Here is a 26,507-nt window from a genome sequence, read left to right as displayed (position 1 = left end):
TTTCTATACATACTGAGATTTACAGTAATTATTTATCTGTTTTCCCTTTACATGCAGTCCATATAATCCTACTCAAATTGAGGGTTGTTCGTTTTGTTTCTTGTCATCAACATAAGGAATTGATATTATGACATCAAGAAAATATAAGAAAAGTAAATATGTTAACGCAAGGATTGACAGAGAACTGTAAAAGAGTGTTTTATCTTTATTTTACTCATTGCGAAATATAATTGAAAACATTATAAAATATGCATTGAAATTAGCTGAACTGGAAATAATTGACAGTAATAAAGCAAAATATCCTATCATCATCCTTAAATCCAGCGAAGATCAAAAGCGCTCACTTGACATATAATGAATTCTCCAAGGTTCTTTTCTTATAGGCACATAGTATTCTCATGTGGAAATTTTGCTCCTCTAAAAATAAGAAACGCAAGTTCACCTACAATATCTGATAACAAGTTCATTTTTCACATGAATATCAGCCTCATGGCCTGGTGAGGCCAGAAGAAATAAGTATTTAGAACAAAGAAGGAAAGTACAACTCAGCCTATAGCAAACTGAAAGTGACTTTAAATTGGCATTATCTTTACCTGTGGCTATATCGAGTTAATACTGCATATTTCTATTCATGCCGCTCCACATTTTTCCTTTGTAGCTAGTGTGGTAACAAATTCCATGGATTTTTTAATGCAATTTTTCAAATGCTAAAAGTTTTCATTTAGGGTAAAGTTCCTTTTCATACAGAGGTTTTTTTTAAATAATATTTTAATAGGAAATGACAACATTGGTATTTACAAAAAAAAAAAAAAAAAAAAAGAAAAAAAAAGAAAAAAAAAAAAGACCGCTTTTTAGCTCACCTGAGCCAAAGGCTCATGTGAGCTTTTCTGATCAAAATTTGTCCGTTGTCTGTCGTCGTCGTCGTCGTTGTTGTTGTCGTCGTCGTTGTCGTAAACTTTTCACATATTCTTCTTCTTCTCAAGAACCACTGGTCCAATTTCAACCAAACTTGCCACCAAGTATCCTTAGATGAAGGGGAATCAAGTTTGTTCAAATGAAGGGCCACTGCCTCTTCTAAGGGGAGATAATTATGAATTAGAGAAAAATTAATTGCATTTTTAAAAAATCTTCTTCTTAAGGTTATCCAATCCTCAGGTTCTGAAAATCAGGCATTGAGTAATTGAAAACGCTCACAAAGATGTCTCTAAATTCTCAAATTAAAATGTATTTACCCACGGTGTTTCTTTTAACTTCATCTTTAAATTTAATCATATTATATAGGGAAAATTAGTAAATCTCAAATATTTTTTCAGGAAATGCGATTTGAACTACCTAATGCATATTTTTTAATTGATAATTGATCAAGAAATACATTTAAGGAATAAAAATCATAGCTATCCAGGCTTTAAAAAAATTGCATGAATTTTACACTTATTTGGTACTTTACTTTCTCCTACTTACTCCCATTGTTTCATAATGCATAGTGTATGAAATGTTTCCTTTCAAAGAAAACACCGTAAATCACTTCTTATTTCAAATCATGCTTATAAACATTGGTTACTAAGGCTTAATTAAAAGAAATCAGATTTTTTTTAAAATAAGCAAGTTTTACTTAATTTTATTAGGTACAAATGTCAACTTTTTCAATACCGTTTGTTAAAAGTTTAAAGAATATTTAGTCATACGTAGAGGCATAAAATGAAAATTGTTGCATGAAAAAAATTCAATTTTAAGCTTTATTTAAAGACATTTTGAATTAAGTTATGAATTAAAGAGTTATCCTTCCTGGCTGAGGATCGTATATCCTTAAGAACCACTGGGCCAGGAAAGATGGAACTCATGTGGAATCATCCTCAGGTAGTGTAGATTCAAGTTTGTTCAAATCATGGCCCCCGGGGCTAGGGTGGGGCCAAAATGGCCGACCCAAGTTTTAAATCGGAATATGTAGGAAAAATCTTTAAATATCTTCTTCTCAAGAACCACTGGGCCAGGAAAGATGAAACTCATGTGGAATCATCTTCAGGTAGTGAAGATTCAAATTTTTCAAATCATGACCCCCGGAGCTAGGGTGGGGCCAAAATGGCCGACCCAAATTTTACATAGGGATATATAGGGAAATCTTTTAAAATCTTCTTTTCAAGTACTTCAAAGCTATGACTAGTGATATTTATATGGAATCATCCTCAGGTAGTGTAGATTCTAGTTTGTTCAAATGATGAATGCCTGGGGGGGGGGGGGTTAAATTCAAGCCCGATGTGCTCAGGTGAGCGCTGTGGCCCCTTGGCCTCTTCTTTGATTTAAATTTCATAGGGTTCAGCACAAAATTAAGGCATTCATCCTTAAGAAAAATACTATGGTTAATTTAAGTATAGCGGAATATATTCAGGAAATTCTAGCTATTAGAGGCCGTAGTATGGTTTATACACTTCAACACATAAATGTTACAACGGTAGGCATTTTCAAAATACTACTACTACCTGGACGTTTTATGTACATTTAATGTACACCATGTCTCTGAGATCTAAAGTTGTGTAAGTGATTAATATGTCCTCTTCTATAATTAAGATTACGTATAAATCGCAGTAAAATCTGTCGATGTTAAATTAATATTTGAATCTCGCAGTAGTATTTCAGTCCCATCTAGAGTTTAGATAAGATTTCATTTGGTACAGTTTAACACGAAAATGTTCAGATAGATATCTTTTATATCCTAAAATTCATTTTTATAAATCATATTTCAGTCTTTGACTGTCGGTTTAGATACATATTTTTCTACCTAAGCTTTATTTAAGCTAAGAGCCATACACTCCCATTTTAGCGAGAATTTTATTTTGGTATTATTAGCGAAAGTGCTGAGGTGGCTAGAATTAGATAGTGCTAAAATCAATTGCGCTTCTTTTGTAATAGCGTCTAAAGTGATCATTTTAAAATTGATAAAAAAATTACATCTCACTAGAAATAGATTACCTATATTTAAAAAGAAATCTTCAAAAATTGCGTCTCGATAAAATTCCTACTTGTACGGTTTCTCAAAAAAGGATAATAAAGAAGAAAAAAAGGAAAGAAAGATGATTAAAAGGGAAAAATGTGAAAGTTGAAGGAATATCCCGAATAAGAAAACATACATAAACAATACAGATGAGTGAAGAACGCATATAAGGAAAGACCAATGGACATTCATAGGTTAGATTTAGTGCTAAGGCGGAGTAAGCATTCCTTGTTGACCGATAACACCCAGGTAGAAATAACTTTTCCTAGTGAATTCAGTCAAAGACGAAAATTCTAACAATTAGTATCGGGCGGTCAAAATACGACCCAATGATAAGTTCTATATACTTCCAAAGTTATTTAACAGTCATAAAATGTAAGAAAAGCAAAGTTGTTGAAATAATGAAAAAAAAACCCTTCGGTAGCACGTGTAGCATGCCTAGATATGTATTGAACCATTCGTGTATCATCAATAAAGTAATGTTCTGTTTTGTAAAAAAAAAAGTTTACTTCCAGGGATATATGATTGAAGTACGTATCAAAACATCACACGAAAATTGAAATGATGTTTCAAAATTTGTTCAAAATCTTTTACGTAAACAGAAGAAAACGCTTACTTTTGATTTCAACTCGACATTTAGATTTACTGGAGACGTTTTGTAAAGTAACTTTACAGTTATTTGCATTCTTATGTCGACGCGATATATCCCAGTGAGCCTGAGATATGAAATGCCACAAAATATATTTGGGACTTTGACTGGAATAAGACGTTAATGTTTATCTACCAACCAAGATTTGTGATGAACTTGATTTCTTTAACCTCTCAACTTCCTTTACTTGTGCAATTATACCTTTGTCACCTGCGTGCGGACTCTATATCTCTCAGTTGATTCGATACGGAAGTGCATGCTCCACGCATGAACAATTTCTAAAACGAGCTACGTTATTGACCGTCAAGTGGTTAAAAGCAAGAATATCAGCATGCAGTCTCGTTTTAAGTCATCTTTTGTAAATTCTAATGTCGAAATATTGATCTTGTCATGAAATACAATCTATCATTAAGACAAATGTTGACTGACGTTTTTCATACTAATTGTAGGCTATTATTTACACACTTAGTTGTCCACGGATTTTTTTCTGTCATATTCCGATCATGGTGTGAGGGGATGTCACTCCTCCATTGCACCTGATCTCATCTCTCATGGTTTGAAGGTCCGTGTTCGTTTTCTCCACATATATAATAAGTTTAGAATAAATTTTTCGACCCCCAATCATAAAAGTTTTTTTGTATTATTTAAAATTTTTCTTTCAATCACATAAATATCAATCGTTTGAGATCTCAAAATATTTTTGAGAAGAGAAGTATGGATACTTTCTCAGTATCATAAGCATAAATGAACATAAGTTAAGTGCTGAACCAATAAGATCTCTCTGCACTCATTTAATGATACATCTAAAAATACTTTGATAAGACCCGGAAGATAAAAAAAAATATTTAAAGTGTTATGCACACTAGATTTCTAATGATAAAGAGTACTTCTGACGTTTGTCAGGTTTCGGTTCTCTCTCTCTCTCTCTCTCTCTCTCTCTCTCTCTCCATTTTCCGAACTTGCGTTCTGAAAAATGAATGGATCTTTGCAAATATCATTGAATACCCTACTTGCTTATGAAATAAAATGCCAAGTCTATCAGTTGTTGTACAGGAAAGATAATGTTAATAGTATAATAAAAATTGATTTTAATATTGATTATTTAATTTTTTGAGAGCGATTTCCTCTGACTGGTTGGAGAGAAAAGAAAAAAAAAGAAATATTTTTAAATGTATTTATTGATAAATGTTATCTATACAAAGTAATTTATATAGATATTTGTTTTCATTCTCAAAGCTCAAATAAAAAAAATAATGCAAAAAGACCTGACTGAGAGCAAGTTAATGCTCTTTTTTCTTATTCATAAAATTGCATAGGTCATAACTTTACAAAGGCTAATTTAAAAACCAGAATATATTTTTGTTCCTTGTTTAAACAAGCGGAAGGCTTTGTGAGGCTACTGATAATAGATATCAGAATAAAACACATGTGACTTTAATCAGATTTTTCATCAGGTCAAAAAGATAAATTAATAATATCAAAACCGGAAGATACTATTTCACCTCAGCTAAGTATTTTTATTATATAGTCTATTTATATTCCCTATATAATCTATACAAACGCAAACAGTTCTTAATACTACATATTCACTTGATTTGAGGCCGTATTCACCAGAGGGTCACTGCGCGTGCAGCTGCATTGTGACGTCACAATCAACACCTCAAACAACGTTGTAAACAATGGTTGCAACGGTCGCAGCGAGCTACGTATCTGAGCAAGAAAAAATATTATACAAACCCATTTCAGGATTAATTTAAACATTTGGACGTCTTACACATAGCGAAACTCGGAAAGAAAAACACGGAGGTGGCAAACTGTAATCTGGACATTTTTTTCAACGACGGAAGTTCGTAAATGAAAATGCCAAATGGTGTCGTCATTCAGTCTTCAATGTCTTATTTATTCAAATTCGGACTATATAATAAAACAATTATGGACTCTTTTGGTGTTTAATATGGTTTGTTATTCACCAGAAAAATATCCATATTGACCTCGGCTTCGCCTCGGTCAATATGAATATTTTTCTGGTGAATAACAAACCATATTAAACACCAAAAGAGTCCATAATTGTTTAATGTCATATGAATTACTTGATAAATCATATCACCACTGTCGTGTCAAGTTAAATTCTTTCGTGGAACAAAAATACAATATTCATATAAAGGTATTCCTTTTTTCAATTCTGATTTACCCCCCCCCCCACCCCCCCTTAATAGCTTACTAATGAAAGGATTTTTTCTTTCAAATTGAAATCTAAGATATTTTGAATGTATCACCTTTTAAATATCTCGTTTTACATGGCTTTTGCGGTGTCCTTTACTTTTTATTTAAGAAGGTTATTTGATTTACTTCCTGCAGTCAACAAGGAAGTCAAATGAAGCTTCATATTAATATTTATTCTTAATATACAAAAAATGTTGTTAGAAGAGATCTTTATAAATATTCTATACACTTTCTTCCAAAAATATAAGGTTACGGTAGGTATCTCTTACACTACTTTTTTATACAATAGAAGAAATATGTTGTTTTGACATCATTCCGGCATTAGGTTTTATATCAGAAGTCTATAATTAAAATTACAAATATAAAATGATTGTCTTAAATAAATTCTTAGAAAGGTGACACTCGTAATACAATTTGCAATTAATCTGGCAAATATTCTTTTAAAAGAATTGAAAAAAGAATTATTAAATAAAGTAAGGTGGCAGTCATAAAAGAAGAATCGAGTTAAATAAATATATTTTTTGAGTTTATGAGTATTTACAACATGAAGTACAAAAACATTCCAATAATTTTAACATTCTTATCAATGTTTATCAAATCCCACCTGATGTACAGGTATCTCATTAACCAATACAGCTCCTCTTTTGCCTTCAACCTTCTCTTAGATTTTTTTTGTTCATTGATGAAAGGCAAACCCTTGTGCATTTAACTTTGGATCCATATTTTCATAAGCAGATCAGCTTAGCTTTCATTAATACTTTTAAAGTTAAAAAAAAACAAAACCAAATACGCCTTGTAATTCAAATTAATCAATAATTTTTTTTATCCGATTTTATAATAAGTATAGTTAATCAAATCAAATCGTACATCAAAACTACGTCAAGCATCTCTTACAAACTAACTTTAAGACAAATTTGAAAAAAAAACCCAAACAAATGTGAGATTTTGAGTTTTAATCCATTTAAGGAATGAAGCTTATTTCAACTGATGTTATCCGATAAAACAAAACTTACAGATTACGCTTCATAAACTGGGAAGTTTTATTATATTGGATAACATAAATTTAAAAAAGCTTCATTCCTTATAATTTAATTCAATAATTAAATAATATAATTTAATATCAGTGTAGACAATGAGGCTATTTTTCCTCCGGAAAAAGGCTTCAAATTGAGCATTATTTTAAACGTAACGTCAAGCAGAGTAATACGCTTTTGACGTAACTCATTGTGACGTAGGCAAGTTATGTTATACGAAATGGATGAAATCATTTACTAAATCAAATGACGTTTAACATCAAAGATTAATTTTTTAACAAAAGCACTTAAACAAAATCATTTGTTATTCACTTCCTCCTAAAGTGTCGGGTACATACATGAACATATATTTATGTTCCTTAGTTCTCCTACCTGACGAATGAGCTTGTTTTTTTTTTTTTGTTAAAAACAGGCAAAAACAAATTACATCATGTGAAATATGTCATTTATGAAAGTAAATGACGGAAAAGTAAAACACAGTGAAGAAAATGGGTGTCAGAAAAGGGAGGGGCTCAAATATAGAGTATTACATATTTTTGGCAAAATCTCACATAATCTGACCCCCAGCAACATACACAGGGAAAAGTGGCTTACATGATACTCATGTGACTATCTTTTTATTTGAAAAATTATGTGAAAATCATATGAAAATTATATAAATTTATCCCATATTTAACCTTTATCCCTTTGATATAGCTCATGTGATATCGTTTTCATATCACACAGTTGTGACGTCAGAATGGTTTATGCGTTAGAGTGATGAAGTAAAATGAAATGGAGTCCTATATAAAAACAGTGTCAAAAATTGTTCGTGGTGTAAAAACCATGGGATAAAAAGAATCTCACATGATTGGTAGTTGGATATGATTTTTATCTAACGAGTTGTGTGGATTTTATCCCTGAGCCATGATCATGTGAAATCCTATACTGTATATATTTGCATCTGAATATTATGTGAATATAAGTTCATATGATATTCACATAAATCTTTTTTTGAACTTTCATGTGAAGTTTCCTTTGCATAATATTTAATCTGTTTATGTTAAATTCATATTAAATTTATGTAAAAATCACATGAAGTTTTCACATAAATTTCACATGTCTTGTTTTTCGTGTCTTTTTTTGAAATTTTTGTGAACAACTTTTGCCTGTGTACTGATATTGTAACATGATGTACATAGGTAAAGGGGGGGGGGGGGGTAACCAGACAAAAATAAGAATTCAAACCCTGTAATCTTTTACATGATACAATATACATGTTTTCAAGTTGACCCCCTTATAAATGAAATGCTCTAAACTTTTGCCTGCAATAAAAAAAAAGGAAAACATAATAACCATCAGCTAACTACAAATCAATCAGTCATGCGTTAAAATGAAGACTCCAATGCTTCCCTCGCTGCAACTCTATTTTATGTTCAAAAGTCATATGGAAACCTTCAGTCCGCAGCAATATTGCGGATTGAGATTTTAACTGATTTTCGCCAACCAATTTTCTGGCGGCTACCACATAAATAACTGGCGGCCGCCAGAATAAAATATATCTAGCTGTCACCAAAAAAAAAAAAATTATATGGTGGCCATCAAAAAAGTATTCGTCGGTTGCGATATGATTTTTGGAGGCCACCAGATCTATTTATCTGGAGGCCGCCAAATGATTTTTAGCAGCCTCCAGATAAGTTATATAGTGGCCGCCATAAAGTTATTTGGCTCCTGCCAGATACATATTTAGCGACCGGCAGTTATTTAAATGGCGGCCGCCAGATGAAATTACTTGCTTTACCTCGCATCAACCGGCTTCAGTATGAAACCCTTTCAATAATTTGGACATTATATTTGTTTATGGCATATTTATGATGAAAAATTTAAAGTAAATTTAGAAAAAAAAAAAGTTTATTGGTAAGGTTTAAAATACTTAATATTACCTCCAAACATGTTATAACTTTCATGTCTTGCAAGCACATTGGTGTCGATCGCACAAGATCTAAAATTAATTTTGATATAAACGGATATGTTTGCTTTTTCATTATCAGAAAAATAAATCAACTGTGGTCAAGTGTTGAACCAATAGGATTTTACACATTTATCAAAACTGTCATCTCCAATATACGTACCTATATATCCTTACACTGATCTAATGCTACACCCTAAATTATTATTAGAAGACCAAAAAGATAAAAACCAAGAGCGTACATATATATATTAAGTGAAATGCACTCTGGATGTTAAATGATTACGCAATGTACATGCGATGCTGAAAATTTCCTATTTTGGTCATATCTTTCTTTTTCTCTTCTTTTTCCTCTAATTTTCTTTACCTTCTAGGATTTTTTTTCTTCTGAAAATGATTTGAAACTGGCTTCAAACGCTATATTTACCTGTGAAATCAATTTCGAATAATATTGATTGATTGTATATTGTTTAAAGTCCCTCTTGAGAATTTTTCACTCATATGGAGATGTCACCGATGCCGGTGAAGGGCTTCAAATTTAGACCTATACTCGGCACTCAGGGTCATTGAGCAGTGAGAGTTCTTTATCGTGCCAGCGCCTACCGTGACACGGGACCTACGTTTTTAAGGTCATATCCGAAAGACCCGTGACTTTCACTTCTGATGCCGAGCGCTTGGCGAAGGAACAGTCACTACCTATTTTTACGTCTAAGGTTTGACGCGGCGCCGGGAACGAGAATCGAACCCGGACCTCCCGATCACGAAGCGAACGCTCTACCACTAGGCTACCGTGAACGGTATTTCGAATAATATAAATGGCTACAAGATGGTACCAAAATATGTACAAATGTACCCCAGTGTCAATATAAGATAAATAATTAAGCCTTACGTTTTTAAGTTTGTACAGAATTATCTAAAAATCGATCATGGCGTCTTTATGTGTCTCGTTAAAACAGGTGGGCTAAGAGGCTGCTGGTAATAGATTTTTAATGCAGCTATTTCCTATATTGGGTCTTGCGTAAATGTCGAGAATATTATTTCAGTCACAAATTTATGCATTTGTCCAAACAACATCTATATTTTCAATTAAGTTTAAAGAGAATAAAACTGCAATATTGTTATTATTAATGAACGCACTGAATAATAATTAAACCCATCGTTAAACCTGACTTCTGATTATTTCTTATGTCCTGTTAATTTAAAAACACTTGATTTTATGACGCGTTAGTTGAAATTGTTTCAAATAAAATTGTGAACACATTTCTTCTTTTTTGGATTTTTTTTTCAAACGGAAGTCTTAAATGTTTAATAGGCCTGAAACCTATTAAACACGAAGCCTTTTAAATAGCTTATATACATAAACAGCTTTTGTTGTGTAGTTCTTAAGTTTCGTTTTACCTATTTTGATCAACAAACCATATAACCCACTCCTCGCAGTCAACCAGGAAGTCGAATGAAGCCTAATATTTAATTCTAAATACACGAAAATGTGGTTGGAAGTGTTATTAGTAAATTTTTTTCTACACACAGTACCAAAGATCTCAGGTTTTGGTGAGTATCTCACACTCTTCTTTCTCTTATACTGTTGTAGAAATTTGCATTTTGTAAATAAATTTAATCTTTTCGATTTGTTTTTATTTCCATCATTGAAAAGCGCTGTAGATACTGTTATTTACACATGGACTCGAAATGAAATACTCTTTAAATGAATTTACAGTTAATCTAGCGCATGCACCTGGGCAGGCTCTACAGGGAACTGCCTCTTGGAATGTTGTTCCTCATACCAGCACCTGGAGTGCTGACAAAGCGGTTGATGGTGACACGAGACAGGACTATCTTCCTACGTGTGCTATTGCTAACTACGATGCGTACACTTATAAATCAGTTTGGTGGAAAGTTTGGTTAAACAGGAAATTTAATATAGCATATGTGGAAATCTATCTGCGATCCGTAGGTAAGTTTTTTTTTTTTTAGTTTTCTTTTTACTTATTTGTTGTGATATATATGTACGGTTAAAATTGCTATGATTTATATCTTAAGGACATATGACACATACTTGTACAAACCTTTGATTAAAATATTGCAAATAACAATTTTAGTCATGCTTTAAATGCGTGAAGTGATCAAGTTTCACAGCGTAGTTTTTAATTTTTTATTAAAAATTTCACAATAAGTACATGTATAGGGATTTGACTTGAAAATGTTGAAGAGATAAATAAGGATGGTTGCAGAAAGGAAGCACTTTGAGCCTCGTAGAAAGCTTACAATTTCTTTATGGATCTTTAAGAATTGATGTGTTTGTATAGCGCCATGCCATAATAAGCATGGTCGTATAAATTAGATCTACCTTGTTTTTGTTGCCTAAAATGTGCTGTTAACAGTTCTTTTTATGGATTGATTCATTATATGTTGTTTAACGTCCATCTAGGGAATTTTTTCACTCATATAGAGATCGTCGCCAGTATTTGCTTGTGTCCATGGAAAGCTTCAGATTTTGTCCTATACTCGGTACTCAGGGCCATTGAGCAAAGTGGAATCATTTCCTTACGGCACATACTGTGACACAGGACCTTCGTTTAAATAATCTCATCCGAAGGACCAGTTTCGACGTCGCACATAGGGATTTTAACCCGCAACGTAACTCCTTACTTCGCGACTCTAGAGCATTCACTCTAACAACTGCGCCACGCGGGTGACTCTTAAAAAGTTTGATAAAAAACATTTTAAATTGAAATTACATCCCTTTATTGCGTGGACCCTGAGGTCCACGCAGTAAATATATAAGCGAGGCTAAACAGGATGCCCTGGGCATACGCCAGCCTACGCATGCGCGAGAATTCTAGAGAGTTCCAATCGGCAATCTTCGGCTGACTCCGCTTCGCCAATCGCAACTTCTCGGGCCTTTTCGACTAGCTTTCCGACATTTGATAGAAAACCCGAAATGATGCGATTGAGAGTTCATTGGCGGATCCAAATTTTAATCTTGTACACATACTTTTAAACACGAACTAAACATTGAATCTATGGCACAAACATTTTAAAAAGTATGAAGAACTTACATTTAGCTAGTCGTTGAATCTTTTAAAAACATAGAGCTAGTCGTTGAATGAAGTTTTTAATTCAAGTTGTTAAGTTATCTATTAGTCGTTAAATTAAGTTTTTAATTCAAGTTTGTTAAGTTATCTATAGATAACTTTACAACTTGAATTTAAAACTTCATACATACTAGTTGTAGGTTTTTAAAAGATAAAACAAGTCTTCACCGGCATTAATGTTGTTCATCAAGGCTCGCAAAAAAATTGATACATATGGATTCAAATACAGCTTGATACAAGCCTTTAGCAACGGTATTCCATGTTGGGAAGAGGGGGGCTTCAGAAAAAAATCTGCGTACTACAGACCTGAACTGAATTTTGAAACTGAAAAAAAAGTTCAGTTCAATTCAGTTCAGGTATATGTTAATTACCAGCCATTATGGGTTATATATGCATCAAAATAGCCTGGAAAATAACAAATGTATATGCCAATCAGAGATTAAATTTAACAATTTTGCTATAAAGTACTATCGGACAAAGTAGAGAGATCGCTGTAGAAAATGCGAACGAACCTACATTAATATCCAATAAACTTAACAAATTTTCTTTGATTGCATGAATTTCGGTTAAAAGAAAACATGCATATGGTCCATGTATTGTAGTCCTTTTTTTAAAGGACAGCAATTTGTTTTATCATAAATAAAACAGGTTCATTTTAATTACCTTAGAATCATATGAAAATATGCACGGAAATTATTGAATAGTGGAAACACATATCAAGTTTCATTTTTTATTCATTCGACTTTTTTATTACCAAATTATAATTGAAGGTCGCCTAGTACATTTTAGGTATGATAAAAGATACATTTTGATTAAGTTTTTAGTTTGAATCCTGTTCCTTACAAGCAGAAAAAGTATATCTCTTAAAATATGTCTTTCAAAGCGACAGGCCGGGCAACTGGTTTTTCCATATATTCTTACGAGGACGTATCGTATACTCCTCCCACTGGAGACACGGGGCAACTTATTTACCGTCACGACCCTATGTCCGGATGTCCAGCGTTCCTCCAAAACATAACTGTGAATAAAGTAGCTCAGGGAATAGCCTTCTTTAACGAAAGACCAGATGGATTTACGTCAAGCTGTTCATACACAAGCGCAACAAAGACCTCAGTTGAAATATGCGAAGTGAGAGTTATGGGTAAGTTGAATTTAGAAAATATATTCGCCAATCAGTTTTGATTAGATATCAGAATGATTTACCTGATTTTGAATCCTTAAAAATTCTACATATCTCGGTATTTTACATCTTGAAAAAATCATACAGAGAAAAATTTCAGAAAAAAAAATCTTAAATTACTCTCTACCTATGTTGCAGGTTGTGACCAAAATAGATACCCATTTGGATGCAGTAAAGAATGCAGTACTAAATGTAAGGACAGACACTGCGATGTATTTAGCGGATCATGTATCTATGGCTGTTCTAATCCTGGCGCTGTGTCCTTAGATTGTACTGGTAAGTTTAACTGCATGTATGGAAAGAACACTTTTTATGCTATGAAATGTTTTGATATAGAATTTAAATCTAGTTCCCAAAAATATATGTAATATTTTTCTGCAGATAACACGCATAATTTTGTATTAAAAATATTAAGGACAAAAAGTTACTCCTATTTTTTGATATACAATAGAGAAGCACAAATATTCTTGGGGGCTTAAATTTCGTTTACTACGTTGTTAACAGTTATCAACGATATTAAATCAGACACGAAATTTGATAGATATGACTATCTTTTTCAAAGAGTTAGTTTCACAACAACGAAATTAAATGCCCATGAAACTATTTTTGATGGCATATCATTGGAATTTTTCCCCACCCAATTTGTGCTTCCACAGTATATACTTTTATCATCAAACATTATCATTGTTTGTATCTACAAACAAAAATAAATAAATAAACGTAAATATAAGCATGATTTTGCTTTTATAGCCATTGTTGATCCATTTGCCTTTCCATCAAGTTACTGTAGACAATGTGTCATGTGTGTCATGTGTAATGACCTCTAAATCCTACTCAATTTCTTTAATTTCACATGATTGATTCCATATCATCTTAACAACTTATTCCCAGGAAATTTACACAAAATGTATTACCTTGTATTAGTGTGTGATGACGGAAAGTATGCTTTAAATGATCGATGTGAACAATGTGGACACTGTCAGGGGGACACAGTGTGTGAAAAAGGAACAGGAAGATGTCCGTCTGGTTGTAAGGAAAACTGGATCGGGGATATTTGTAAAGGTATGTATTTGGTTTACACTGAGTCCCATTAGGGACCTTTTCCCATCTCAGGAATTTCTATACGTCTTTGTATTATTTACTTTAACAATTGTGTGTTATTTGAAAATATTTTAAAATTCATATTATTTTTTAAAGATCAGTCAAAGTTCTTTGTCTTCACCTTTAATCAAATCTGTTAAAACGACTATATGTACGAGGGCTGTTTGAAAATTATTGAGACAATATTTACAGTTCTCTTTATATTTACTTTAACTCCATAAAGGGCAGAGATACATTCAGGAAATTCTGAAAATTCGTCAAAATTTTTTAAAGAACGAATAAAACAATAATGCAGAATTTTTAATTTATAGAATAATTAGATAGGTTCTGGCGAAATTATATACATGCATATGTCTATCGACCTGGGGCAGCATTGCTACGTCTTTTAACGTCACGTTAGCCGATGTTTTCACATGTGAAATGATATGATCGATCGGGAAGCGTTGACTCTTCTTTCTTTGTTACCATATATAACATTACAAAAATCAAACTGTCTCTTATCTTAAACGATTTTTCAAAAATCTGTAGTGTTGCTACACAAAGTATAAAAATGTCTAATGTCACATATAGCTGATCACTTAGCATCATGTAATGCCAATTTATGTAGCGCGGTCAATGATATTAAATCTGTTACGGTAAAATAAAATTGATGGTCGTCCAGAGCGCTCGATTCTACTCTGGTTGAATTATTGGTCAGACAAAATATAGACAAATGAAATAACTATCCCTCAAACTGTTTTTGTACTCGTTTTAATTGTTTAAGTAGGTTGGTCAGTCTGGAAAAGAGTTCTACATATAGCTATATAAAATTCAAGGTCTCTTGCTGCTCTGCCTTGACGTCGAAATTCATCTTTGTCATCGTTATTAAATTTCTTTATCAAGCCTTATTTTTTTTATGATATCCGTATTTCTGATCAGAATTCTAACAAATTTGCACAACATGAGGTCAACGTAAAATTAAAAAAAATATATACATAAATTGAATTATTTTTGCTCTTATTATGGGCCCATCATGGGTTAGAATGTTGGTAATACATAGTTTCAATACCTGAATTCATGACTGCACAGGGTACCCCTACCATTGACAAACTTTTATTCCACTGAAGAGAAGATATTTTATATTTGTAAATCATTTCTTGTTTTTATTAGTTCTTAATGTCTCTCCAATGCATACGCAAATTTTAAGCGATAGACGTTCATTAGAAAGAAAAATATACGCAGTTCCTCAATAATTTCCCAACAGCCCTCTTTCTCAGACACTTTAATGCATACACAACCTCTATCTTTAATACCTTTATTAGAGATCATGTTCTTCTTCACCCTATAACAATAGTCCTGCTGAACACGTTATAACAGGTGACGTAAATATAGCTAATAATGAGGACCTTAGATCACTTATTTTAAAAGGTCGTAAATATAGGGAACCCCGATCCTTCAATCGGCGTCAGAATTTCATTAATATTATGGATTCCGTTGAAAATTACGCCAGATGATGAGCCAGAAATGAAAAGGATGACGTTGACACCTTCTCAGAATGGATTAATAATGTATCAGATCTATGTTAAAGTAATATATTAAAAGATTGGGGGCAATATAAAAACCACCAATCTTTCTGTGTTCAATAAACCAGAAGTGAAGAAAGAATTTGATGGATTACATGATCATAACGTACTGGTTCCTGCCGACAAAGCAGGTAACAACATTGTCTTCGCTTATAAAACCCATTATATAAATTGTATTCTTGAAGAACTTGGATTTAGTGCTATAAGTGTTAATCCTACTTATACTCATACTTCCCTTTCTAAGGAAGAAATTCTTCAAAATCATATGTCAGTTTTGAATATTTTTAATATTCCACGGAGCCAAAATGAATATGAACTACCATACATATATTGGATTCCAAAACTTCATAAGAATCCTTACAAACAAAGATACATTTACTTTACAGGTTCAAGTGAATGTCCAACCAAGCCTCTTTCGTTACTCCTCTCTAAAATATTGAATTGACAGTAGTGAAGGAAAAACTTCAAGAGTACTGTGCAACTATTAATTCAAGAAGTGATGTGAATCAGATGTCGATACTAAAAAATTCCAAAAAAACTTTTGGAGAATTTCAATTTGAAATCACAAGATTTTACCAAAATCAACAGCTTAAAAACTTACGATTTTCAACATACCAACCAAGTTATATGATAAACGTGAAGACTTTAACTTTTCTATCGTCAACTTCCCGTACTTATGCAGTAATATACCTTCATTACCTGCATACGGAGTGTATTATGTATATATCTCGGTTGATTCGATACACAATTTCTAAAACGAGGTAAATTATTGACAAGCAAGTTGATTAAACAAGAATATCAGCAGTCTCATTTTGTAAGTTCTTTGGTCGATACAACGACCTTGTCAGCAAATACAATTTATCATTGAGTCAAATGCTGACTGACATTTTTCATACCAATTGTTATACCATTATTTATACACTGAATTGACGACGGATTGTCCTGTTATTTCACAATCATGACAATGAGCACATGGTGGGTGTGACCGGTCAGCAGGGGATGCTCACTCCTCCATGGCACCTGATCCCATCTCCGATGTTTCGGAGGTCCGTGTTTGCTCTGCTCCTATTTTGTATTGTTTTATGGACTTTGATATTGCATACTGTTCGTTATCTACATATCCTTAATTCAGCGGATCCGTCTAACGTGATATCACACATCGTTTTCCGTACTTAAGCAATTTCACAAATTAAAGAATTGTTTCGATGAAAACAAAAAACTTAAAAAATCTTCACAGCGAGTATTGATAAAGCGTTCTCTAGTAAGGTTTAAGAAAGTACATGTAACTGAACCTTTGTCAAGTGTCTTACATTTGAAGTAAAAATCACGGCTTTGTCGGTGGAATCCCAATATGTCAACAGGGCTTTAGGAAATATACTTCTCACCTAATCAAGATTTATAGCCATTCACTGCCATAAAGACATTTCTATATTAAAAAGAATGTTTGGGTTTCAATTATCGATAATATGCTGTCTAACGACCCCACTCGAGAACACTTTACACGCATATAAAGAGGTCACCAATTGACGATGGAGAGCTGCAAATTCTGTCCTATACTTGGCACTCAGGGGCATTTAGCAGGGATGGGTTCTATTTCATTCCAGCGCCTGCTGCGACAGGGTAGCCCGATTTATACGGTCCCATCCGAAGGACTGGTCTCTATTCCTTACTCTCGACTAGGCGCTCTACCTACTGCGCCACGCAGGCGACTTTTGGGTTTTTTAATTTAAAAAAGTGTACACTTAATTTTGCTAGTTCATTACTAATAAAAAATGCTATTTCGCTAAATTTATATGTATTTATAAAATGAACAGAATGATATCCCTTTCTGTAAAGACGACCTGCTTTAAATTACCTTAATTGATATTAATTCTCTTCGAGTTTTCCTAAAAACCGGTTAGAATGATTTGAATGTCCTCGGCCTTTACAGGATTTGCTCACGTGACCGACCCACTTCAATTCCCATTGAAGTTTATAAACTTGTTATTTATTTCTTAAATAACAACTTTCCTCGCACAAGTATTTTGTAGTTTAAGCCTCCCTTAGATCAAGAAGCAATGAATAAATTAATACTTATAATTACCTCTTTGGTTTCTATTCTACAGCTAGATATATTATGAATACAAGTTAAATACCGAATACCCACTTAAACTTAAAAATATATATAAAGAAAAAGTACACAGTAGTAATCTGAACAAGCATACTTTTTTTCAGAATGTGCAGATGGTTACTATGATGTGAACTGTAGTGCACAGTGTGGAAATTGTCTTCAAGGATTTTGTGACAAGAAAAACGGAAACTGCCTATCTGGTTGTAAACCGAACTGGAAAGAACCTTTGTGTCAAGGTAGATGTTAAAATTCATGTTGTTCTATTTTCTTGTTTTCCAAAAAATTCTACGATTATTTCATATATGTTATAAGTGTCAGTTTAACCCTTTCCATGGTAAAGATTTAAAACATTTCTAGACAAATTGATATTATGATTTCAATGCATTTTTAAAAGTATTTCTTTTAATTTTTGTATACTCCAATTTATATTTATTCCGAAAGCAGGTATTGTGTAGTTTCTGAAAATGATTATAAAAATATCATTTCAGTTGCCATGGCAACGAAATACATCATAAACATACTGGAATTTCCGTTTATTTAAGAATGAGTTTCATTTTCATTTTTTCCCTTAGTTAGGGCCGTTCAAAACTTACGCGGACTGTGCTATTATTTACTCTTACAGACGTCATATAGTTATGAAATTTCATATAAATATGTACCTTAAAAATTCCAATAAATTTTGGGCAAAATTTCTGTATTTTAAAAAAATTCTACTAAAATTATAGGTATGTTGATATCGTTGATGGAGAGGTACGGAGCACGACAAAAATATTGAAGCAAAAGCATGCGGAATCCAAAATTTAACTAATTAATTTTCTATAATTCGTGATATTTTTCGATAATTTTCTCAAATGTATCTTTAAATTGTTCTATTATTATGCATTTAGATTTCTGACGTGATATTTGAAGAACTAACAGAAATATAGTGATTTTTCTCTGATGTGATTCCCGCGAAAACGACCGTGAAAATGACGTCTCCTGAATTGACGGCGCTCCACACTTTTGTTAAATTATGTGTAATGCTCGAGATATCGCCAACATAGATCCAAAATGTGCATAATAAAACATATAGTAAATTAGGGTATTCGTGACATTCGTCCACAAAAAGCAAATATTGAAATTTTAGACCGTCAGACTTCTTTAAAAAGGCTATACGGTAGGACGGGAAGAAGATCATCGATGAAAACATTATCCGGACTGTAAAGAACGTGATTGAGAGTTACCAGTATCACACTATATCTCATAAATATATGCAGTTTTTGGTTTTAAAACAAAAAAGAATATTCTTTACTTATTTAATATATTTTAAGCTAGACTGGAAATGGTGTTTGGATGTTGAGTAGATAAGGTAACTCAAACTGTACAGGTTCTCTTGGGAAAATGTTGAGAAAATGACAGCTCAATAACATATTTTTTTATAATGCCTGTGACTCGAAGATTTTGCTGCTCCATGACTTAATGATATGTCCTGAAAAATCACTCAAGATTGATACCAGTGTACAACATTTTGATATGAAATGTTGAAGACCTTATAAATTGAGATTCTTTTATATTATGTATGACATTTTGCCCGATTATTTCGTCAAATATTTTTTCTGTGCGACAAGTCCGCGTAATTTTCGAACGGCCATCGTATATAAACAAATAGTTTATTATTGTGTTGAAAATTATGAGCCTGGTGTACATTTTTTTACAAACCAATTTTAAGTATCTTGAAGGACGGAGATGGGTTGGGAGGTAATCACCAGAACTTAGCATTCTAAATATAACGTGTTACCCCTGCATTGATTTTGTTAATTGCAAAATCGCTCAAATAATGGGCAAAGTTTAACTCAATCCAGCAAAAAACTGGTACAACCAATAAAAAAAAAGATTCTGTATGATATTTTATCGTAATAATTATCTCTTTCTAACGATGCAAGATTTATTCTGATATTTGCAGTATTAACGAAATTATGAATGTTTTTGTTAAACTATACTCGTTTTTTAAAGTCAGATGCCTACAAATTCGTAAATGCCATTTAAGGGGTTAAACTGTTATACATATGAAAAAAAATAACTTTTTTTTACAACAGTAGAGCATCAGCAACTTAAAAAGACAAAATAAATTTTATAGAATGAGCAGACGGTTACTTTTGCCAGAATTGTGCTATTTAGTGTGGAAATTGTCTACAAGGTTTTTGTGACAAAACAAACTGCCTTTCTGGTTTCAAATTGAACTGGAAAAAGTTTTTCTGTCAATGTATTTGTAACTTCATAATGGCTGCTGTACATAATTCTCGTATTTATATGTTTTTCTAGGCAGGAGATTTGATATGTGTAACTAATAGATATTTAATATAAAGAGGAAGAAAACTTTAAGTTGTAAAAAGTTATGTATAGGGACTATGTAAAGTATAATTTAAGAAAAGAACTACTATTCTAATTATAGAATGTACTGATGGTTACTATGACCAGAATTGTAGTATCAGATGTGGACACTGTCGAGATAGATTTTGTAACAAGAAAACTGGAATATGTTCATCTGGCTGTAAACTGAATTGGAGAGAGCCCTTATGTCAAGGTAGAGAAGTCACTACGAGCGATGTGCATTTTTCTCGTATTTACATTTTTGGCTTCTGAATAAACAGTTTCATACTGTTGTATATTGCAAATTAAAAGAATTAAGGAAAAGTCTTTCAATTGAAAGAAATGATAAATACTAATTCATAGTGAAAAGATGCACAAAACCCCTTTTAATTATGGAATGTGCTGACGGTAACTACGTGCAGAAATGTAGTGCTTAGTGTGGAAACTGTGGTGAAGGATTCAGCAATTAACAAATAAAAAATATTATTATAGAATGTGTTGACGGTTACTATGGTCCGACTTGTAGTACTCAGTGTGAAAACTGTCGAGAGGGACTTTGTGACAGGAAAAACGGATCCTGCCTAAGTGGTTGCAAAATAAACTGGAAAGAACCTCTCTGTCAAGGTATTTTAACTTATTATGAGTGTTTGCATTATTGTGAATACATGAGAATGAGATATTATGTAACTATTGCGTAGCTATTAGAAATTATAGAAATAAATGGAAAAAAAAATTCTTTGTAAGAAGTGATGTATAGGACTTTATAAAGGAAGGTTTATATTATATATCTTACAATAATAGAATGTGTGGACGGTTACTATGGACACAATTGTAATGTCATATGTGGTAATTGTCGAGAAGGATTTTGTGAAAAAATAAACGGAAGTTGTTTATCTGGTTGTAAAATAAACTGGAAAGAACCTCTGTGTCAAGGTAAATATTTAGCGTCAAAATGAGCGACTTGCATTATTCTCTTATACACAGGGTTTTTTGGCTTATGAATAAGATGTTTCAAGCTAATGCCTATAACAACTTAAAAGAAGAAAAGTCTTTTATTTGAAAGGAACTCCCAATTTATAATGCAAAATAAACCCAAAAAAATCTCTCACAATTATAGAATGTGCTGATAGGTACATGTACTATGACCAGAATTGTAGCACTCAGTGTGGTAATTGTCGAGAGACACATTGTGACCTGAAAAACGGAAGTTGTATATATTTTGATGTAAACGCGGTTTTATAGCGGTTTGGTAGTAGGGCACTGAGATTTCATTCACTTAAGTTTAACCCTTCATTATCCCTACGAAATATAAGAACAATCACTTAATTTGATTAATCTATTGTATAAGCATTTTAACCTTAATCTGGTATTGATACCTTCTGTAGCTATAAGATATTATATATTTATAAACTGGACTTGCTTATAAGAAGATGTCAAAATTAACATTACTAAAGCATTAATATAATGAGTAAACAACTTTAACTATTTAGAAATCTTTGTCTTGGCCTAAATTATATTGTATATTTTCTGTATAGTTTTATTAATCAACATCATAAGATTCTTTACGCAGAATGTGTTGACGGAAATTATAACGGAGACTGCAGCAGACAGTGTGGACACTGTCTTACCGGAGTTTGTGACAAGACTGTTGGAACTTGTGTAAGCGGATGCTTACAAAACTGGCAGGAACCTCTGTGTCAAGGTAAGGTTTTACAATTTTTTTCAGAATTTCTTTCTTTTCACGTTTCATAAATTATGGTATCTAAACATTAGATGGGAAAGTTCTCTTTATAGTATTTATATAAGCAGTCACGCATGACCTTGATTATTATGTTTAAAATCTTTATAAACGTAGTTACCTGATTGATTTTTTTTGTTTTACTAGTTTCTTTCAAATTTAAAATTAACTAAGCTTGAGCGAGCTTATCAATAGTCTTAAAAAATATACAATAAGGAACACAAATACTGCATAATCATTGACAAATTTTTAAAATGCACTGACGGAATCTCTGACCAGAGTTTCTACACTATAAGTTAGCATTATTTTAATAGATTTTATGTTCAATATAATGACTTTGTTAACAAATATAACGCATCCATGGGTAGATTTTTTGACTTAAGTTAATCAAACTTGTTCGGATTTCACTAAGAAATAAGAATATTACCTGTACGCATATCTATTTAATGCCCAGAACGAATAAGGCTGACTCAAAGGGGGGAGTTCACTAATCTTAGGTACCTGATCAGGAGAATGCTATATTAATAATGGATAAGTAATTTCAAATGTCACGAGATTTTTTAAATTTTCCCAAGTTTCGTATTCTCATGCTATATTTTCCATTCAGAATGTATTGATGGATTTTATGGTGAAAGCTGTAACACACAGTGTGGAAATTGCATCCAAGGACTGTGTGACAAGGGGAATGGTACCTGTATGATCGGCTGTTTACAGAACTGGGAGGGTCCTATATGTCAGGGCAAGTTTTTAGTTTTATAATAATTCCTTAATGGTACTACATAACCATAAATTGTTTCGAGTAGTAATATGCATTATAAACAAACATGGTTTTAACTTTCTTTTATAACATATTTATCAAACCAAGTTGTTTTAGTTTTAATTCATTAATTCAAAACTACGATTAAAGATAGATGTTAAGAAATACCTAAGAAACAAGCTTTCATTTTTTTCTAACATCATATTCTTTAAAAATCATCTGTGTATTATGTTTTTGCTATGAAATCTAAAGATCAACAACTATAGTAAAAAGAAAAAAAAAACAACAAACAAACAAACAAAAAAAAAAAAGAAAAGAAAAGCGACCACAGATATAAATAAATATAAAGAGGATTCGAAATATTTTTTCTTCATTTTACTGAGTTTTGAGTGAAATTGAAAATATTTTATTTGTTTAAAGGTAAAGAATTTCATCTGAAGACCTCACAAATCGAGGATATAATTTAAAGAATTCTATCATTGAAATTGTATAATAAAAGTATATTGTATTCTAGTTTCCACTGCAAAAGAATCAAGAACGGGTGGTAAGTAGTTCGACAATTAAAAATTGTACTCGTGAATTATAAATGTTTTCTCAAACTCTACATAAGGGATACAATTTACATTCTGGCACAAATTTTGTTGTTCTTCTTCAGTTGCGGAGTTTTCCAAAACATCCGTGGTAGTTATTTCCGTAATTTCAACTCTTCTTGGAGTCTTACTTCTGAGTGCGTTGATCATAGTGATATATATCAAAAGAACAAGATGCCTGCCACCGAATATAAGAGATCATAGCAATAATGACCAAAAGTTGCGAAAGGATACAGAACAGAAATATGCTGAGTTGACAGGAAGAAAAGAAGATAATCAGTACACGACCATTGATTCAACTATCAAGGAATCGGAATACCAGGAAATACATACTTATGATAATACTGAATTTAATAAGGTCATCTGAAAACTTTGTCTCATCTGATTTTTGTTTGCAATTTTTTAAAGTTGTTACGCTTTTTTTTATTTTTTAAATAACTCTTTTCAAATCCTACTGGAAAACAAAAGTGATATTTTTTTCTTCTTAAATAATGATGACTAAATAAGTTTTTTCTCATTTTTTCTTATATATACTTATATTTCTAATAATTATTGATCTGTTAACTCCAAATTAAATGCACTAGGTAAAGTTGAAATACCTGAAATGTGTGATAGTTTATCTTCTGAAAATAAAATAAAAATTCTTGTGTGAAATTCTTGAATGGCTCAGCGGTACAAGTCTGAATATATATGTTCCGATTTTCAATGAAATACTTTTCTCTATTTTTTTTTCAATGAAATAATGTATTCTGTAATATATTTATCGAATATATTTAATAAAAAATGATTTTCTTTCTCAGCCTGAAAGGTTACCGAAATGATAGTTTAAAATAAAAAAAATATAAGCATTAGTAAATTCAAATTTGCTGTAAAAAAATATTCCTTGCTTATTTTAAGATAAAGAAAAAAAAATAAACCATTTTATTAGAAAATAAAACTGTCCAAGTTCCTTAAGTACGCCATGGAAATATGTTTCGAATGTTTACAATCTCATAACCTATTTATGACGACTACAATGCTCAACTTTGACGTCATGTAGCCTATGACACAAATACAAAAAGACAGAAGCAAAGGGGAAAAAAAAAAAAAAATATAACAAATAGTTTTGTAGTTGAGTATAGGATCTATTTATTGCCTAAAACAGCTTTTTTTTCATTTCGATTAGTTTTGCAAAATATGTGTTCTAAGCTCATGAAACAAATTCCTTATGCAATGGCAAAACCAATATTACCTATGTTAACAATATTAACCAAATATCTATTTAAATGGATGGATGTTCATCGTGTTTCTTTTCATCAACATTAAAAATATTTGTGACATCAAATGTATAAGTATGAGATACTTATATTTTGGACGTAACAATTGGAAATATAAAAGGAGTTGCTATGCATATATATGGAAGGTTATGAAACTTTAAAGGCCATTTTCTATTATTATTGAGAAATATTATTGAGAAAATTGTCATAATAAAAGAAAACATTGTTCAACTAAATTGAAATTTTTTAAAAGAATCATCGACGTCTATTTAAGAAATAAATTCTGATAATAAAATTTCAAAATCACAATAGTTTATCTGAGGATTGTATATACGAGTGAAAGAGAAAGGAAACAAAGACAACCTTACAAGATCTGAAAAATGACAATAGAACCGATGGGTTTTTTTTTGGCTTGAAAGCTAATATTATGAGATTAATGTTAGATATATTACTAAACTTATATATTACACGCACACTTTTTGTTTATACATTAGAAAATATAAAAATACATATCTACCGGAAATGGCAAGGACAGGTTTGTCGTGCTAGAATGAATGGCCAATTCATTACCGAAACAAACCTGCTTGGAGCTTGGGACTAGCACCTGATGAGAGTTCAATTTCCAAAAAACTGGCATTTTAGCCGACATCTTTTGGCTTTTTGGCATCTTTTAAAATTATAATTATGCTATAGCACAAACCAAAATTTCTAAAATCAATTTGGCTTAACTCCTTCCTGGTCATTTTTTTAAATATTTTTTTTATTTTGGTTCACATATACGCACACACAAATTAAATAATCTGTTGATATTCAAAAATGTATGTACTTATCTGTTTGCTAATCATTATGTTTAATGCCTATGTTAGTATTCCTGTATGCTTTTAATTTTAACAGTACTATTGCTATAATTTTGAAACATTATATAAAATTTAATTTTAATCGGTAAAATAGTCCATGAGCCACTGGGGGTGGTCGGTACCATTTTGGGTGAATAAACTTTATAGTGATATTTTGTAAGGAATACCCCTAACAACTGAGAAAATATATGATAGCATCAAATCTGTTGTGGCTCAATGCTGGAGACACAGTTATTGCTTTTTATTTGCTCAAGTTAGGTATTTTGATCTAAATATATTTGAAACCTGCAAAGTATTTGCTACACAGTTGCCAACCGTGATAGGAAGTTCTACCAGAATTACTCCAAGATATGATAAACATATCAAAAGTACATTAACTGAGTTATTATCCGTGATTCTAACAAAAATTGCATATTTTTACCACTTTTATTCAAGTATTACATGTACCTAAAATGTGTATAACGACAAAGATTAGTACCAACTCACAAATACTAGTTTAGTTAATCGTCTGTCGGTGACGACGATGAACACTGTCTCATCTTCATGGGGGAGGGCGATGAACTGGACGGTGGGTGCAGAGGTGACTGGTCATGCCGATCCTCCCACAAGCAGACGATTGAGTTTTTCGACTAGCGCGACGCCCCCTTCTTTGTAAATCTGAGCTGGGATGGAGTATCAGGCTATCGGCTAGTGCTTTGCTAGTTGACAACAGCCTAATAAGCCTTCTGGATCTCATCCAACGTGTGAACGGCATCCAGTAACTAGTTGATGGGAACCTGTGAAGACGGTTGATGGCTTCGTCGTTGATGGTAGAAAGGCGGTTCTGAACGCCAATGAAATGTTCCGCCCACCTGTCGAGTATCTATTCCTTCTCTGTGATGAGTGTTAACCCGTCGTCACTGAGGAGAGGGGATGAGCCTGATGGAGTTGGCCATTAGACTTTTTAAAAGTCCGCAGTAAAAATTCTTCCTAGGCCTGTCATGAAATTCGGCGTAGCGTTGAATCTCGTCAGCTTTGGCATTTAGCCAGGAGTCCTGCATATCCTGAAGCTTTTTGCCGTACTATGCTG

General features: G+C 32.3%; 1 protein-coding gene across 1 annotated transcript; it reads left to right on the top strand.

Annotated features, from left to right (window-relative positions):
* The first annotated feature begins 10,320 nt into the window (after positions 1-10,320).
* LOC134246459 (protein draper-like) lies at positions 10,321-23,202 on the top strand. The gene is made up of 12 exons (XM_062728826.1): positions 10,321-10,394; positions 10,561-10,797; positions 12,822-13,079; positions 13,257-13,394; positions 14,043-14,180; positions 17,996-18,127; positions 20,323-20,454; positions 20,733-20,864; positions 21,042-21,173; positions 21,811-21,942; positions 22,586-22,717; positions 23,156-23,202. Exons 1-12 carry the CDS (start codon positions 10,331-10,333, stop codon positions 23,200-23,202), a joined length of 1,674 nt encoding a protein of 557 aa, XP_062584810.1. The 5' UTR covers positions 10,321-10,330.
* The last annotated feature ends 3,305 nt before the right edge of the window (positions 23,203-26,507 follow it).

Source organism: Saccostrea cucullata, unplaced genomic scaffold (genome assembly GCF_032062105.1).
Source record: "Saccostrea cucullata isolate Sc308-1 unplaced genomic scaffold, CSIRO_AGI_Scuc_v1 ctg2114, whole genome shotgun sequence".
Classification (NCBI taxonomy): domain Eukaryota; kingdom Metazoa; phylum Mollusca; class Bivalvia; order Ostreida; family Ostreidae; genus Saccostrea; species Saccostrea cuccullata.
The sequence above is the reverse complement of the archived record's forward strand: the minus strand, read 5'-3'. Positions and strand labels throughout refer to the sequence as shown.

Bases quoted from the DNA above. Each gene is read 5' to 3' on its own strand.
- LOC134246459 (XM_062728826.1), top strand. From the start codon at position 10,331: ATGTGGTTGGAAGTGTTATTAGTAAATTTTTTTCTACACACAGTACCA. The intron at 10,798-12,821 runs GTAAGTTTTTTT...TGTCTTTCAAAG, and splicing joins AATCTATCTGCGATCCGTAG to CGACAGGCCGGGCAACTGGT. The intron at 13,080-13,256 runs GTAAGTTGAATT...CCTATGTTGCAG, and splicing joins ATGCGAAGTGAGAGTTATGG to GTTGTGACCAAAATAGATAC.